Genomic DNA, 14,319 nt, shown 5'->3' with positions numbered 1-14,319 from the left:
ACTATACCTGATTGATGTAGGCACACGCACTCATTAAAAACAATAAATTCTAACAAGAAATTTCATACTGAACAAGAGGTGATTGTAAAAGGCTCCAATTCAAATTCAGCCACTTTCAGTTTGCCTTTAGCAAGCACTATAACAATACTTGTCAGTCAATGAAATGAGCATGTGAAATTAGGGAAACATCATTCAAATTTCACTAGTAATTCTTATCAATGAAGAATTACAGAAATATCGGAAGGAGAAACCCATGGAATATACTTAATGAAAGGTAGTGGAAATAATAGGCTTACTGCTGTGTTCTTCATCGCCTGTTTGCTCTGTTGCAAGTAGAGAGTCCTTTATTCCACATCCTAATGTTTTCAATGTTAAAGCAACAGGAAAAATTCCCATGCTTATGGAGAATGAGAAGTTCATGACAAGAGGGTGATTCTCTTGCAATGTAACATCCTGCATTTCAGTGTGAAAAAAATGGTTAACAAACAGAGAAAAAATAAATAATTTCGACTTAATGGTGCCTGATATCAAATCTTTAGGTAATCTATTTCTGTCTAAACCACTTTTGCTTACACAGTAATGCTTAACTATTTTCTGATCTGAAAAGAAAGCAAGATGTGTTATTGGTTTGCAAATTTTAATAAAGTGCTCTATGTACAAAGCCATGCAAGGGATACTCTTTTTCTTCCCTCTTGCTGGTGACATACCTGTTGCTTGTAACTTGAAAGCAGCAGTGACTGTGGATAAAATTTGACTTTTCCTTCCCTTGGACTAAAGAATTGACCAACAGCCATTGAAGCTGCTGGAGGTGGCCGTCCAGAAACAGTCTGCAAAATACTGTATCAGTTTAATTTGGTTACTGCATTCAATAAATTGAAATGCATAGCCTATGACATCAACATAACATGAGCCAGAAGTGTGCAACTGTGTACCATGAAACTATATTTTTCTTTCTCTTTCTGGCATCTCTATTACCTCTAAAATGACATTACTTCAAAAAACACCATACTAAGGGAGGTGGTGTGAGACAACCAATATGGCTCACCAATTAAATATCCAAAATATTTGGGGAAAAAAAGAATTCCATTTAAGATAAAAATAATATCATAATGAATAAATGTATGAGAAAATTGATATGATGATAGTACAATGAGGGCCCCATTATGAACATTTAGGCAGGGTGCCCTTTCATTAAAAGTCATGTCCTTTAGTTGAAACTTGAGATGTATCCTTTCAATAAGATGTGTCTCTTCACTAATTCTTAATGGTTGATTATTGTTATTATTACTTGCATTTATACATATTTATATTTATTATATTGCCTTTCCCTTTAGAAATGTTTTGTCCTCAAAGACTCTCCTCAGAGGAGCCTTGTAGTGTCTTTGCATGATTCTCTATTCTTGGAGCTGTCATAGTCGATGATATGAGACGATATGAACCTTTGAATGATGAGCAAAATTGTGGAACCATAAGAGGATCTGACCATACTAATTCAATCTTTCATGAAATGTTATGCTTATAGGATTTCCAATAAGAATTGTTATTGCGCAACTTAATGATATCATTATCAATATTCTTTGCAAGATAGGGTAATTGTTTCTGCCATGAATGACGGTGATACATTGATTAGTGGAAATACCTACTCTTGTGAATGGGATGTTGATAAGGCGTCTTTGAAACATGAATTTCTTTTATTATGCTTGTAGCATTTTTTCAGTTTACTTTTGATCTTACTTCTTATTCATGCCCTAGTGTTGCCTTTTTTTATTACTGAAGTTTTATTAGTAGGTATTTCTATTATCTGTAATTCAACATCTGAGTATGCATGTCTTTAACTGGGTTGGCATCTTCTTGACTTGTGATGTTAAGTAGATTTGTATTTGTCCATACTCCTCAACTTGGATTCTTTCATCTGAAGACTTTGATGCTTCTTTCTTGATAAGTTGTTCTAACTTCTCTTCCAACGACTTTTTTTCAACTTTTTAATTTCTCAATCTCTGCACTAAAATTTTGACTATGACTCTTGAGGCAAGAAATTTCTTCATTTTATCTACAACAACTTTGTCAAATTCTTTTTGCATCTTTTGCACTGACTTTTGTTTATCTTGAAGGATCATCTTTGAGATACCGTTAAGGACTTATCACTGAAGCTAATTCCAATGTAACACCCTGTAATGTAATTTTTTTCTTCTTGTAGGATATGTCAAAAATTTCTTCCTTGTATTTAAGATAAAGGTCCCTAGTGCTTCCACCTAGAGTGAACCCATAATTATGTCATTGCCATCACAAAATAAGGATCTAACAATGAATTGTGATACAAAAGTATAATCTCCAATGTTCAGTTGCAAATTGCTTGTGTCATATTTTTTTCATCCCACAAGTCTATCTCTCAATTATATTGACCCATAAATCACTAACTGGTTAGCACATTCAGTACTAATATGTTGAAATTTCTAAGTATTACCTGTTAGAAATTTTATTTGTATTCTCTGGTTTATTTCACCTACTTGTTTAACTACTAACAAGTTATTTAACCATATAAACATTGAAATAAACACAACACAGTCTCAACTATCTACAGATCAACAGCTGAAAGAAACAGACAAACACACAAGTGACATTGTTTTGGACAATCGTCCCCAGAAAAACCCAACTTAGGAAAACCGGTGTAGTAATTCTGAGGGTTATATTATTATGCAGTCGTTCTGAGTACAATTGGGTGCCAAACTAGCTCACCCAACAGAGAAAATAATCTGGCAGTAATACCTCTCTATTTGGAAGCAGATATTCGGAAAGTCTACCCCACAAAGCCCTCTCCAGCACAATTTTAAGCTCAGCATCAGCCCGAACCCTCTGCGTCAACCTTTTGAGGCTCTGTGCAGCCTCTGTGGCCCTCTACGTCACTCCTGCAGCATCTACGTGAATGAGGCAAACACTTCTGGCCTTTGTGCAGTCCCTGCTAGCCTATGTGTGGCTCCCTCTGGCTCTGCGTCTGCCTCTCTACCTCTGCGCTGGACTTCCAGCACTATCTCTACCTCTGCGCTAGACTTCTGGCACTATCTCTGCCTCATACTCACTGCCCCTCGCTGCAACTCTAATCACTGACTTGATTTCTCTTAGAAAACCCCTCTAGAAAATCGAATGACTGATCACTCTGGTGTATTCTCCAACTGACCCTTAAGCCTCTTCTTATACTTTTCCTGTTGGTCCTTCAACGGCTGAGATCACATCTCTAATCAATGGCTAAGATTAGATTTGGCTTGATCCATGTCATTTGAAACCTTCTAACCCAGTTTTATATTAATACCCATTAATATTTTACTTTTCCTAAGTTTAGACTTAGGAACTCCATTAAAAATATTAATTATTTTAATATCTCCTTAACCGGGTGGAATCTGCCCAAACCATTTATGGGTCTTGGAGATCTCATGTGCTTTAGCCTCTCCACCAATTTTCATGGCTAAAGCACATCCAATGCTACCACAAATCAACATAATATAGTTATTATATGCGGTAGGATCAATATAAATGATAATATGTTTTCCTGCAAGTGTCCCTTTAAGTAATATGGAAACACATTTTTTTAAGGTTTTAGGAAATATTCCTTTTTCCTCATCAGTAGATTCCATTTTGCTCTCATCAAAATTTCATAATATTTCACTTAAACTTCGTACTTTATGATTTAGGATCAGAAAGAGATAGCCAAGCACAAAAGAGAGACAATTTTACCCTTGGGAAAACCCAACAACCTTTTCTTAGGAGAAACTGTTCAATTCAGCAAAAATTACAATCTCATTTTTCTAGTCAAGCTTGGTGAAACAGACCAAAGAAACCAACACAGTTCAAACCTGGTCAAACACGCTAAAATTCGACGTTGTTGCACTTGCCCAAAAAACTCAATCGACCTGCCCAAAAATTTGGTCAACTTGCCCAGTAATTCGGTCAAACTACCCAAAACTACACCCCACACATACAAGGTCAAATTTGACTACTCAGAAATTTCATCTTCCTTAAAACTCTCAGCCTCTTCCTCAGTCTTATTTGCATGTGATGGTCCTGGAAGGACATACCTTGTGAACATCCGGATGAAGTATGTGCCTTGAGAGACAATGATGAAGGTGTTTATAAATCATTGGTCTCCCCAGCATTGTGCTCTAATATTGTGAGATAGAGTTGTTAGTCAAGGCCTTGCTATGTGACAATGTTGGTTGATATGTTGAGATGCACTGATATAACTTATAAGTTGAATAGATAGTTTATGAGATGGCTTAGCAATCCAACACTTCTTATGAGAATTCTTTAGTATGAGAAAATCCAAGTACCTTGTATAAATTATGAATACCTCACTAGGTAAGAGGGTTGTTGAAATAAGTAACTAGGTTCGGTCTTCATAAATATGAAATGTACTCTTGATTGTTGTATATTGTAAAAAGAAAGGAAAATTATTATTATTTTTGTACCGTGGGTTTCATGCTCATGGTCAATTTATTAGTAGGTCAAGCACCCATTGAGTGCTTCTAGGGTTTGCCATTGATTCAAGAAGTCAATTGAGTCATTGTCATATTTGGAAGACCCTATTGGGCATACTGTATCATGTCAAGGAAATTTTATGTAAGTCAAAAATGTCACAAAAGACCCACCAAGACCTTGTCAACATGCACTCAACAAGTCAGCCTACATCAAGGAACAAGTCGGCCTCATGAAGGGTTGTGCAACCACCAAGAAAAGCCTATATATGAAGAGGTACCCGACCACATTTGAAGATACATACACAAGATCAATCAAATAAGAAAACAGACCTAAAAAGGAAGAGATCACTAAAAGGAGAAGGCCAAAGTTTTTGGAACTGATTTTGGGCTATTTCCTTCCACACATGTGAAGCAGAATTAGGGCATCTTGGAGCTGCAATGAGACCAAATTGCAGTCACATCAAGGAGCCGAAATTTTTATGTCAAGAAGATCAATTTCAAAGCCGAGTTATCAAGGAAGAAGCAACACTCCAAGCAAAGCAGAAAGGTGACCAAATCCACCATCTTTCACCCACAAGTGTGAGATAAGGTTTCTACAGTAAGGACCAAAAGTTGCAGTCATAATTGCATGTATGAATTTTTGGTCATAGGACAAGTTGCAACTATTGTGAAACAAGTTTGACTTGGGTTGACTTTGTGAGGAGCAAGTTCATTAAGGAGAAATTTGACTTGTTCTTGGGTGGTTCTTTGACAAGGGTCTTAGGCCTTGGAATTCATCATTCGAAGTTCCATAAGAAGAGAATAGTTTTTGTGGGTTTTCCTCTCAAGAGGAGAGGTTTTGGCCCTGGCCTACATTCTACATTTTGTTTCCTCTTATCTCATTGATCTTCATTGTTTGGTAACTGTATGATGCAAGTGAAAGAAAAAGCTAATTAAGTAAAAATACATCACAAGCATTTATCAAAGAGAAATCATCTAATCTAGCTGCCCTCGGATTTCTCAATAATAGACTTATAGTATCTAGAATCTAGATGCCTCATGATGATCATCTCATGAGATACATTTATTTTTATTTTAATGTGAATTTGTATTAAGTTTTAACTATTATCTTGTCAAGACTCCGAACTTATGACTACGGAGTCGAGACAAAATGACAAATATCATATTTTAGACTTCAATATCTCATAGTAGTATCTACATCTTATACATTTTATATTGTAGTTTTATAACTTTACTTTCATATTTGTGTGACAATGTGTTTGTTAATTGTTTGATATTGCTGTTTGCTAAGTGCTTTAAAGGAATAAATTTGAAAAAATGTCATATTTCAGTGTCTACTATCTAGTATCAATGATTGATGTACCACTTGACATCTTATACATTTTATATTGTACTTTTATTTTCATATTTGTGTGATAATGTGTTTGGCTGATGTTGAGGTTGCTTTAAAAGAATAAAAATTTGAAAATAAAATGATTATTTTTGTATTTTTTTCAAGTTTTCTGATAATTTCCAATATTTTCCCCGATATTGCCGATAATTTAAATTTTGGACTCCCGACGATAAATTATTGATAACGATACATGTAACATTGATTCAACCTATTAATTTTAGTTAACAATGGTATGTTCTATGCTTAGCACAATTACTTCAATGTTCCTTTAGCAGCCCAATGAAAATTTGCAATTTAGACTTCCAATAGCAATCACATTAACTATTAATCACATTGACAGTAAAAGTAGATAGAACATGAAACAAAATGCAGAAGACAAGCCAACACAAGAGGACACTAGATTTGGCAAATGCAAGGGAAAAGCCCCAATGTGGGGCAAACCCTTTGATCAATTCTTCTTATTATTATATCAAAATGTTCAGCAGAGAGAGAGAGTACAAAAGTCAAATTGACTTGCCAAATTCAAAGTCAAAACAGCCCTGTCAAAATATGCAGTCAAATCAGTGCTAACCAGAAAGTCAAAGATGGTCATAGCAGCAATAGAATGTCCTCAAAACAACTCAGTCTTCCCCAGTCAAACTAGGCCTGATCAAGAGGTAAAAGTCAGCGCAAAACAGCAGTGTTCCACGGGGACTTGCCCCCCCCCCCTAGGGGTCTAGTTTCCTAGCTCCCCTATGCTCTGGGGACTTGGGGACGAGAAGGGGTCGTTTCCCCATGCTCCCAAGAAACAAGGGACACAGGGGGACGTGCCAGGGGGTTGTTCCCGAAAAGGGGGTCATGAGGGGTCGAGGGGGGACGTGGGGGTTCAAGGGGGGGTGTGGGGGGTCGAGGGGCCCGATTTTTTTAAATAAACTCTTGTTTATAATTAAAATTTAACATTAGTTTTAATACTTTAGGGTTTCAATTCGTTTTTTTATAAATTTAATTCATTATTTGCCCTAGCCCCTCACTCCATTCGCAAGACGTTCCTAGTTCCTCTGCAACAGAGAGGAATTGGTCCACATATAGCTTCATCCACTCTATCAAGAGGAACAAGCTTACCTCTAAAAGAGCGGAGAAGTTAGTTGTTGTGCACAGTGCCCTACGTCTTGAGCATAGGAAGACACCTGAGTATTTGAAGGGACCAACAACACGATGGGATGTTGATCCAGAGGATGATGCACAGGTAGATATGGAGGAGAGACTTGATGAGAGACAGATGGGGTTGGTTGGTGTACCACTTAGCATGTTTGAGAATGCTAGTGATTCAGATTCAGATGGTGATATGGTTGATCCTGATTTATTCATGCAGTAGTTGGATGCAAAGACTAGCAGGGCATTACCTTGAGGCTTGAGCAAAATTATGCTCATTTATCTTTTGATATGTTGATGTTCTTATGTTATTCTGACTCCATAAAATTTTGAATCTTGATGTATCAGACTTGACTTTAGTCTTTTATAAATCTATTAAATTTTGACTCTTGATGTATGATGTATCAGACTTGACTTTTATAATTTTATATCAATATTCACTGTTCAGTATTCAATGTTCATAGTAGGAAGTGGAACATCAATATGATTTAAACTTTAATCATAATGTATGATATATGATTATAAATTAGAATTTCAAATTTATATGATATTAGATAATGATATTCATATCAATGATCATGCTTTGCAGCTTTTCAATTCAAACCCAATTGTCATAGTGGACTCAATTTATAAATTATATTTTATATTTATAGGCTTTTAAGACCCTGATGTCCCCCCACGTTTCCTAAAAATTGGAGGGGAGCTTTTGCATAGGCCACTCCCGTGTATCCTCGCTCCCTCGCCCCAGAACCTTGGTGGAACATTGCAAAACAGTGACAAAGTCAACAATCAACCTTGTTCAAACTACTGTCATGAAATTTGCGATCAACCTGCAACTTTGGTCTGCAATCAAAGTGCTCATAATACCTCGATTTTTGTGCCAAAAGATGTGGCCTGCCCAAACAGATAATCTCCCAAAAAAATCAAAGTCAAACTTTCCTTGGAAGTTCAAAGTCAGTATTGGTCAAACTACAGTCAACTCCATAATTCCGGCCCTGTAATTTAGCTCTGACATTCATCCTCCTTGTGCCACACGTGTGAGAGAAAGGAAGAGCCCAATAGTTGTACGAACCAAAGAGAGGAGAGAGAAGAATATCAATGTTGATGATGATCCCAAACAAGGTGAGAGGTCACTTATATTTATACAAATCATTGAGGGTGAAGGGTCATATCCATTGGTCTTTTTGAGCCTACATGATGATGTGGCCGACCTTGACAATTTGCACGTGTGGGCATAAATTAAAAATCACACTTCTGCTTGTCCAAATGAGATGATCTTTCTATCAATTTTGGTCCTCTCAAAAAGAGGAATTTAAAGCAATCATCGTGTGCATCAAATGAGTTGTCCCAAGGTGGAATCTAGCCCTAGTTGTCAATTTTAACGCTCCCTCTCAACTAGGAAGAATTCCACTTGTCAATCATCGATCATCATGCCATCTTGTTGTCATGTACCTCTTGATTTTTGGTAGCATCAGATGTGCTCTGAGCCTCAAAATTTGCAGGGAGGCTTGGACACATGTATTCCACAATACCTAAAAATCATTTTGGGAAATTCCACCCAGAATCAGTTTTATTAAAATAATTAATCATTTTTTATGGGTGCCAAGTCTAAACTTAGGAAATTAAAATAATTAAAGGGTATTAATCTAACTGTGGGTGAAACTTCTAGAAGAAGACAAGGATCAAGCCAAAATGATATGAGCCGTTGATTAGGATCTAATCTGGGCCATTGGTTCTCAACAGAAGGATTATAAGAGTAGGCTTGAGGGGCATTTCGAAAACACATCGAGTGGAGATCAGAAGATTGAATTTCTGAAGCACAACAGTTGCTAGGAGAGATATTCGACATGATCTTTTGCAATGAGGGGCAGGGATAGTTCTGATTGGAGATTTCTCCTGATCCGGGAATACTCATCAAAGAAGGTAGAGAGAGATCCAATAGAGGCAATGCAAAGCCATAGAGGCATACGAGAGGCCACGCAGAGGCAACGCAGAAGCCCAGAGGGAATCTGTAAATTTGTTGGAGAATCAATTTCCAGAGCCAGAAGTCGAGGTGTGAGACCAGGAGGGTAGAAGTCGAACTCTTAGAAGCAAATTGATCAACTGGGAAAAGTGATGCAGACCCCAGTAGCTGTGACACAGGGCATATGCAATGATTGCGTAGAGACTACACAAAGGCGGCCAGGGGCTGGCCATTTAGTGGCTGGATCAGCAAGGGTCTCCAGTGATAGTGTGAGGTAATCTCTCTCATCTCTCTATCCGTAATATTCTCTGTACTGGATAGCCAACAGGGCATCCAGAGATTGTATTTAGAAAAACTACCACTTAATAATAAAACCCTCAGTTGTTGCACCGGTTTTCTCGCATTGGGTCTTTCCGGGTACATTTGTCCAAAAATACCTATCTAGGTTTGTGTGATGTTTATTTCTCTCATGTGTTGTATTTAGTTTCCACGGTTTTAGTATGGTGTAGGCTGCAGTGTATGTATTTCAGTATTTGGTGTAGAAAACTACAAGTAACTTGTTCAATTAATTTAACAAGTAGGTGAAATATAATCAGTTTGTTGCAGTAAGAATCAGGTAACTGATTTTTCACATGGTATCAGAGCAAAAATCGTGAGTAGAAGAGCTCAAAAGTAGAAAGGAAGAGGATTTTGAAATTACTGCAGAGGCAGCAATTCGAAACCCTAGAGCCAGCACAATTCGAAGGCCTGAAGAGGTTGAAGTTTTGAGTGAGCTCGATTTCTCTGAGCGAGTCAACAGAGAAATTTGATTCTCCACATTGAACCTTTCTAGAGGCAGAAGGGAGCAGCATTGTTTCCTTGCATAGCAGATCTTCAACTGGGACGCAGACATTTTGCAGCAGTTGCTGGCAGAATAGCTTCAGTGGGACAAGGAGAGACAGTAGAGGGAATTTCTTCCTCACAGAATTCCTAACCAGGGAATTCGAATTCTCATTTGTTGAGCAGCAGCAAGGGGCAGCAAATCTACTGATTCCAACAGGGAGTGCATAGACTAGCCCAGCAGTAGCGCATAAGAAAGAGGAGATAATTCGAATTTTCAATTGGCAGAGATGGCAGTCAGTGGACTGAGAGATCAAGATCGGTTGGCTGGTGCATCCAACTATGTGATCTGGAAGGCAAGCATGTCATGCCTTCTGGATGAAAATTTTCTCAAGATCTATGCGGCAGTGTGGTAGTTGAGCCCACGGATCTAGATCCGCTCAAGAAGTACTAGGGAGAGATGGCGAAGGCCAACCGGATGATCCTCGACCGAGTAAAGGATCATGTAGTATGTCATATCTCAGACAAGGGGATTGCCAAGGAGATGTAGGATGCCTTGTCCACGCTAAATCAGGGATCTTCTGAATAACGAAAGATGTACTTGGAGCAAAAGATGAGATCCACGCAGATGAAGAGGGGAACACATTGATCCGTTCCTTGCACTTCAAGAGACCCGTGACGAGTTGGTAGTTGTGGGGTCAACACCTTAGCTTACCGAGATGGTGACGCTGGCTCTAAATTCAGTCTCAGAAAGGTGGCAAGTATTTGTCTAGAGCATCATGTGCACGGAGAAATTGCCATACTGGGAAGGAATATGGGCCGCTCTTCAACAAAAAGAGATGAGGAGAGACTTGGTCAAGTGTAAACTTGATGGCAGCAGCAGTAGTGGGAAGAAGCCCAAGGAGGAGGATGAGAATGCAACCCTTGCATCTAAGGAGCAGTAGGAGCAGCGGAAGAAGAAGAAAGATATTTCGAAGATCAAGTGCTTTCGGTGTGGTGAACTTGGTCATTACACTACACAGTGTCCTCTTAAGAAGGACAATGACGAGAAGCATGATCCGGAGGCTGCATCCGCACAAATCGAGGAGGAGTTTTCCATGATCACCCAAAGGTGTGGTGTTATAGAACCGTAGTTCGAAAGAACTGCAAATGGGCAGGATCCTTGAGGAGTCCACCTCTCAGATCAATACCTTGCTACGAAAGCCCAAATCAGTAGTAGCAAGATGGACTGGGTCAGTTGATGCAGAGGAGTGTCAGAGTGACAGTTGCAGTGGCTAGGAGCGCCAGAGACTAAGCAGCGCAAAGCTAGAGTTGGCAGCAATGCAGTTGGCACAGAGCAGAGTTAGCAGCAACGCAGAGGCTCACAGGGTCAACGTAGAGACTAGCAGTAGTCAAAACTCCAGCAACAGATGCATCATGTTGAACACCTGTTCAATTATTTTGGATGTTTTTCTATTGTTTGATCAAGTAGCAGTAGCAGTTGGAGAAGGCTGCAGTGCAGATGCAATGTTGGCAATAGCAGTGCCAGCAACAGCACGAATGCAGAATTTGAGAGGCAGATGGAGTACAGATGCAGTGTTGGCGGTGGCAGGGTCAACAACAATACAGATGCAACATTTGCACAGTAGTTCGTGGGCAGCGATGTCACACATCAGTGGCGTAGAGGGAGATGTTACAGAGAATGGTGATCAAGTTGCATTACTGGAGCACATTCCTCGCTAAGAGGGAGTGTTGACTTCTAATAACATCGGATGTGCTCTAAGCCTCAAAATTTGCAAGGAGGCTTGGACACATGTATTCTATAATATCCAGAAATTGTTTTGGGAAGTTCCAACCGGAATCTGTTTTATTAAAATAATTAATTATTTTAATAGGTACCTAAGTCTAAACTTAAGAAATTAAAATAATTAAAGGGTATTAATCTAACTATGGGTGAAACTTCTAAAAAAAGACAAGGATCAAACCAAAATGATCTGAGCCATTGATTAGGATCTAATCTGGGTCGTTGGTTCTCAACAGAAGGATTATAAGAGGAGGCTTTAGGGGCATTTGGAAAACACATTGAGTGGAGACCAGAAGATCGAATTTCTAAAGCACATAAATTGTCGGGAGAGAAATTCGAAGTGATCTTTTCCAATGAGGGGCAGGGATAGTTTCGGTTGGAGATTTCTGTTGATTCGGGAATACTGATCAGATAAGGCAGAGAGAGATCCAACAGAGGCAGCACAGAGCCATACAGGCTGACATAGGGCCACGTAGAGGCAGCGCAGAAGCCCAAAAGGAATTCGTAAATTTGCTGGAGAATCGATTTCCAGAGCAAGAAGCCGAGGTGTGAGGCCAGAAGGGCAGAACTTGACGTCTCAGAAGAAAATCGATCAGCTGGGAAGAGTGACGCAGACCCCTGTAGTTGTGACGCAGGGCCTAGGCAGTGATTGCGTAGAGACTGCGTAGAGGCAACCAAGGGCTAGCCATTCAGTGGCTAGATCAGCAAGGGTCTCCAATGATAGTGTGAGGTAATCTCACTCATCTCTCTGTCAATAATATTCTCTGTACTGGAGATAACCAGCAGGGCATCCAAAGAGTGTATTCAGAAAAACTACTGCTTAATAATAAAACCCTCAGCTGCTGCACCAGTTTTCTCGCATTGGGTTTTTTTCTGGGGACAATTGTCCAAAAATAACTGTGTAGATGTGTGTGATGTTTATTTCTCTCCTGTATTGTATTTAGTTTCCGCAGTTTTATTATGATGTAGGCTACAGTGTATTGCAAGTAAATTGTTCGATTAATTTAATAAGTAGGTGAAATATAATCAGTTTACTACAGTAGGAATTGGATACCGATTTTTTACAGTACCATCTTTGTGTCTCATCTCATCTCTACTCTTCTGAACACTAATATGAATAACGAAGAAGAATTGAACGAGAGTGAGTCACAAGACCTTACCACTCTCCACTAACAAATGTCACTCTTGATCCCGGATCAAGTTGTTGAACACCATGCATCCTAGACATAGGGAGTACGACAGTACACGATGCGTCCATCGATAGTGTTATAGTATCTATCCACGTTTCCCAACTCATTGGCCAGATGAGAGGTACTTCCCATGAGCCTCGGACTACATGGGTAGGATGTATGTTGGGGCATCAGCAGGAGAAGGTGAACCACTCATCCTATGCATATGTCAATCATAGGGGAAGGTGAACCACTCACCCTACACATAGTCAACCATCATGGATATCACAGGGGAAGGTGAACCACTCACCCTGTACACAACGCACCAATAGGGGAAGGTGAACCACTCACCCTATGGTCGCTCAAAGCTCCAAGAAGTACCCCAAGCCCCCAAGAGCTCCCAGAGCTCAGTGTCCAACTCAAGCAGGGCCCTCATAGGAGGGTCTTTCCACGACTCCAAGTCTTTCTCAGAAGGTTGAGAATTTGACCTTCCCTAAGGACTTCGTGAGAATGTCTACGACCTACTCATCAGTCCTAATGTGTTGGAGCCTAGGTTGCACGAAACAGGTATGAGTTTCCAAAACGGGAACCAATACGAAACGCACCCTCCCCAAATTTTGGAAACGGGGAAACGCGAATATATATATATATCAGACATTTAAGAAATATGTGCAATCATAAAGCATATATGATACATTCTAATTTATTACATTACGATAAAATTGTCAATTGTCAATGCATAAACTATAAGTCTCTAAATTTACATCACATTTACTCATGAATGATTACATAATGAAAATAGAAATATCCAAAATCAGCCACAAGAAATTTCTAATTTCTTATATCGTGCTTGATTGGGAGTCTCCTCCTACATAGTCGAACGACCTTAGTGCTCTTGATTAAATACAAGTTTCATACCCTAGTACCCTACATGCTCTTCATTATTGGAAGTCTCCCCTGCATAGAGGGCTTGGTTCTCTTGATTAAATACAAGTTCCATACCCTAGTACATGATAAAATCCAATGGAAACATTGCAATCCCCCCAATCCTGAAATCATAAAAAATAGATAAGTCTGCTGGATTTTGAGTGAGATCTAAAATTCTACTTTCTCCATATGAAATCCAATGAGGGTGAAACCACTCTCAAACATCCTGAGTCATTTCATGGTAATGTTAAAAATTTAAGTAAAAAGATGAAAATGAAAAATAAAGGAGAATATCACTTTTACTTTAAGAATTTAAGATTACCATGAACTGCATATGCCTCAAACTTCCTGATGAACTGCATATCAACACTAAGGCAAAAGTTCACTTTTATAACTTTAGACAAGCATCTAGAAGCAACTAGAAGTCACTAGGATAACCTAAAAATAAATTAGAAAACAAATTAACGAAAAAAAAAAACACAAGTAAAAAAGCTGAGACGTGAGTCGTATGGCCCTGAAATGCGTTTCAGGCCGTATTGGCCACGTTTCAGTTTCGTGAAACGTGGCAGTACGGCCTGAAACGCATTTCAGGGCCGTACCACACACGTTTCAGCGTTTCATACTCGTTTCCGTATGGAAACGCCCCCTTGCCCTACGTTTCCTAC

The 14,319-nt window shown here is 39.1% G+C and overlaps 1 protein-coding gene across 3 annotated transcripts in view; it reads right to left on the bottom strand.

The window, feature by feature from the left end:
- The window catches only part of LOC149205501 (phosphatidylinositol deacylase), a 301,939-nt gene that overhangs the window by 39,145 nt on the left and 248,475 nt on the right, over positions 1–14,319 (bottom strand). For all 3 annotated transcript variants that reach the window (XM_089395083.1, XM_089395085.1, XM_089395082.1), the window contains exons 10-11: positions 708–827; positions 297–453 (exon numbers count right to left, since the gene is read on the bottom strand). In XM_089395083.1, coding sequence (XP_089251209.1) covers positions 297–453; positions 708–827 — 277 coding nt within the window. The remainder of the gene's footprint in view (positions 1–296; positions 454–707; positions 828–14,319) is intronic.

This window comes from Pinus tabuliformis, chromosome 1_2 (genome assembly GCF_031772625.1).
Source record: "Pinus tabuliformis cultivar Carrire ecotype Pingquan chromosome 1_2, CPIR1, whole genome shotgun sequence".
Lineage (NCBI taxonomy): Eukaryota > Viridiplantae > Streptophyta > Pinopsida > Pinales > Pinaceae > Pinus > Pinus tabuliformis.
The sequence above is the reverse complement of the archived record's forward strand: the minus strand, read 5'-3'. Positions and strand labels throughout refer to the sequence as shown.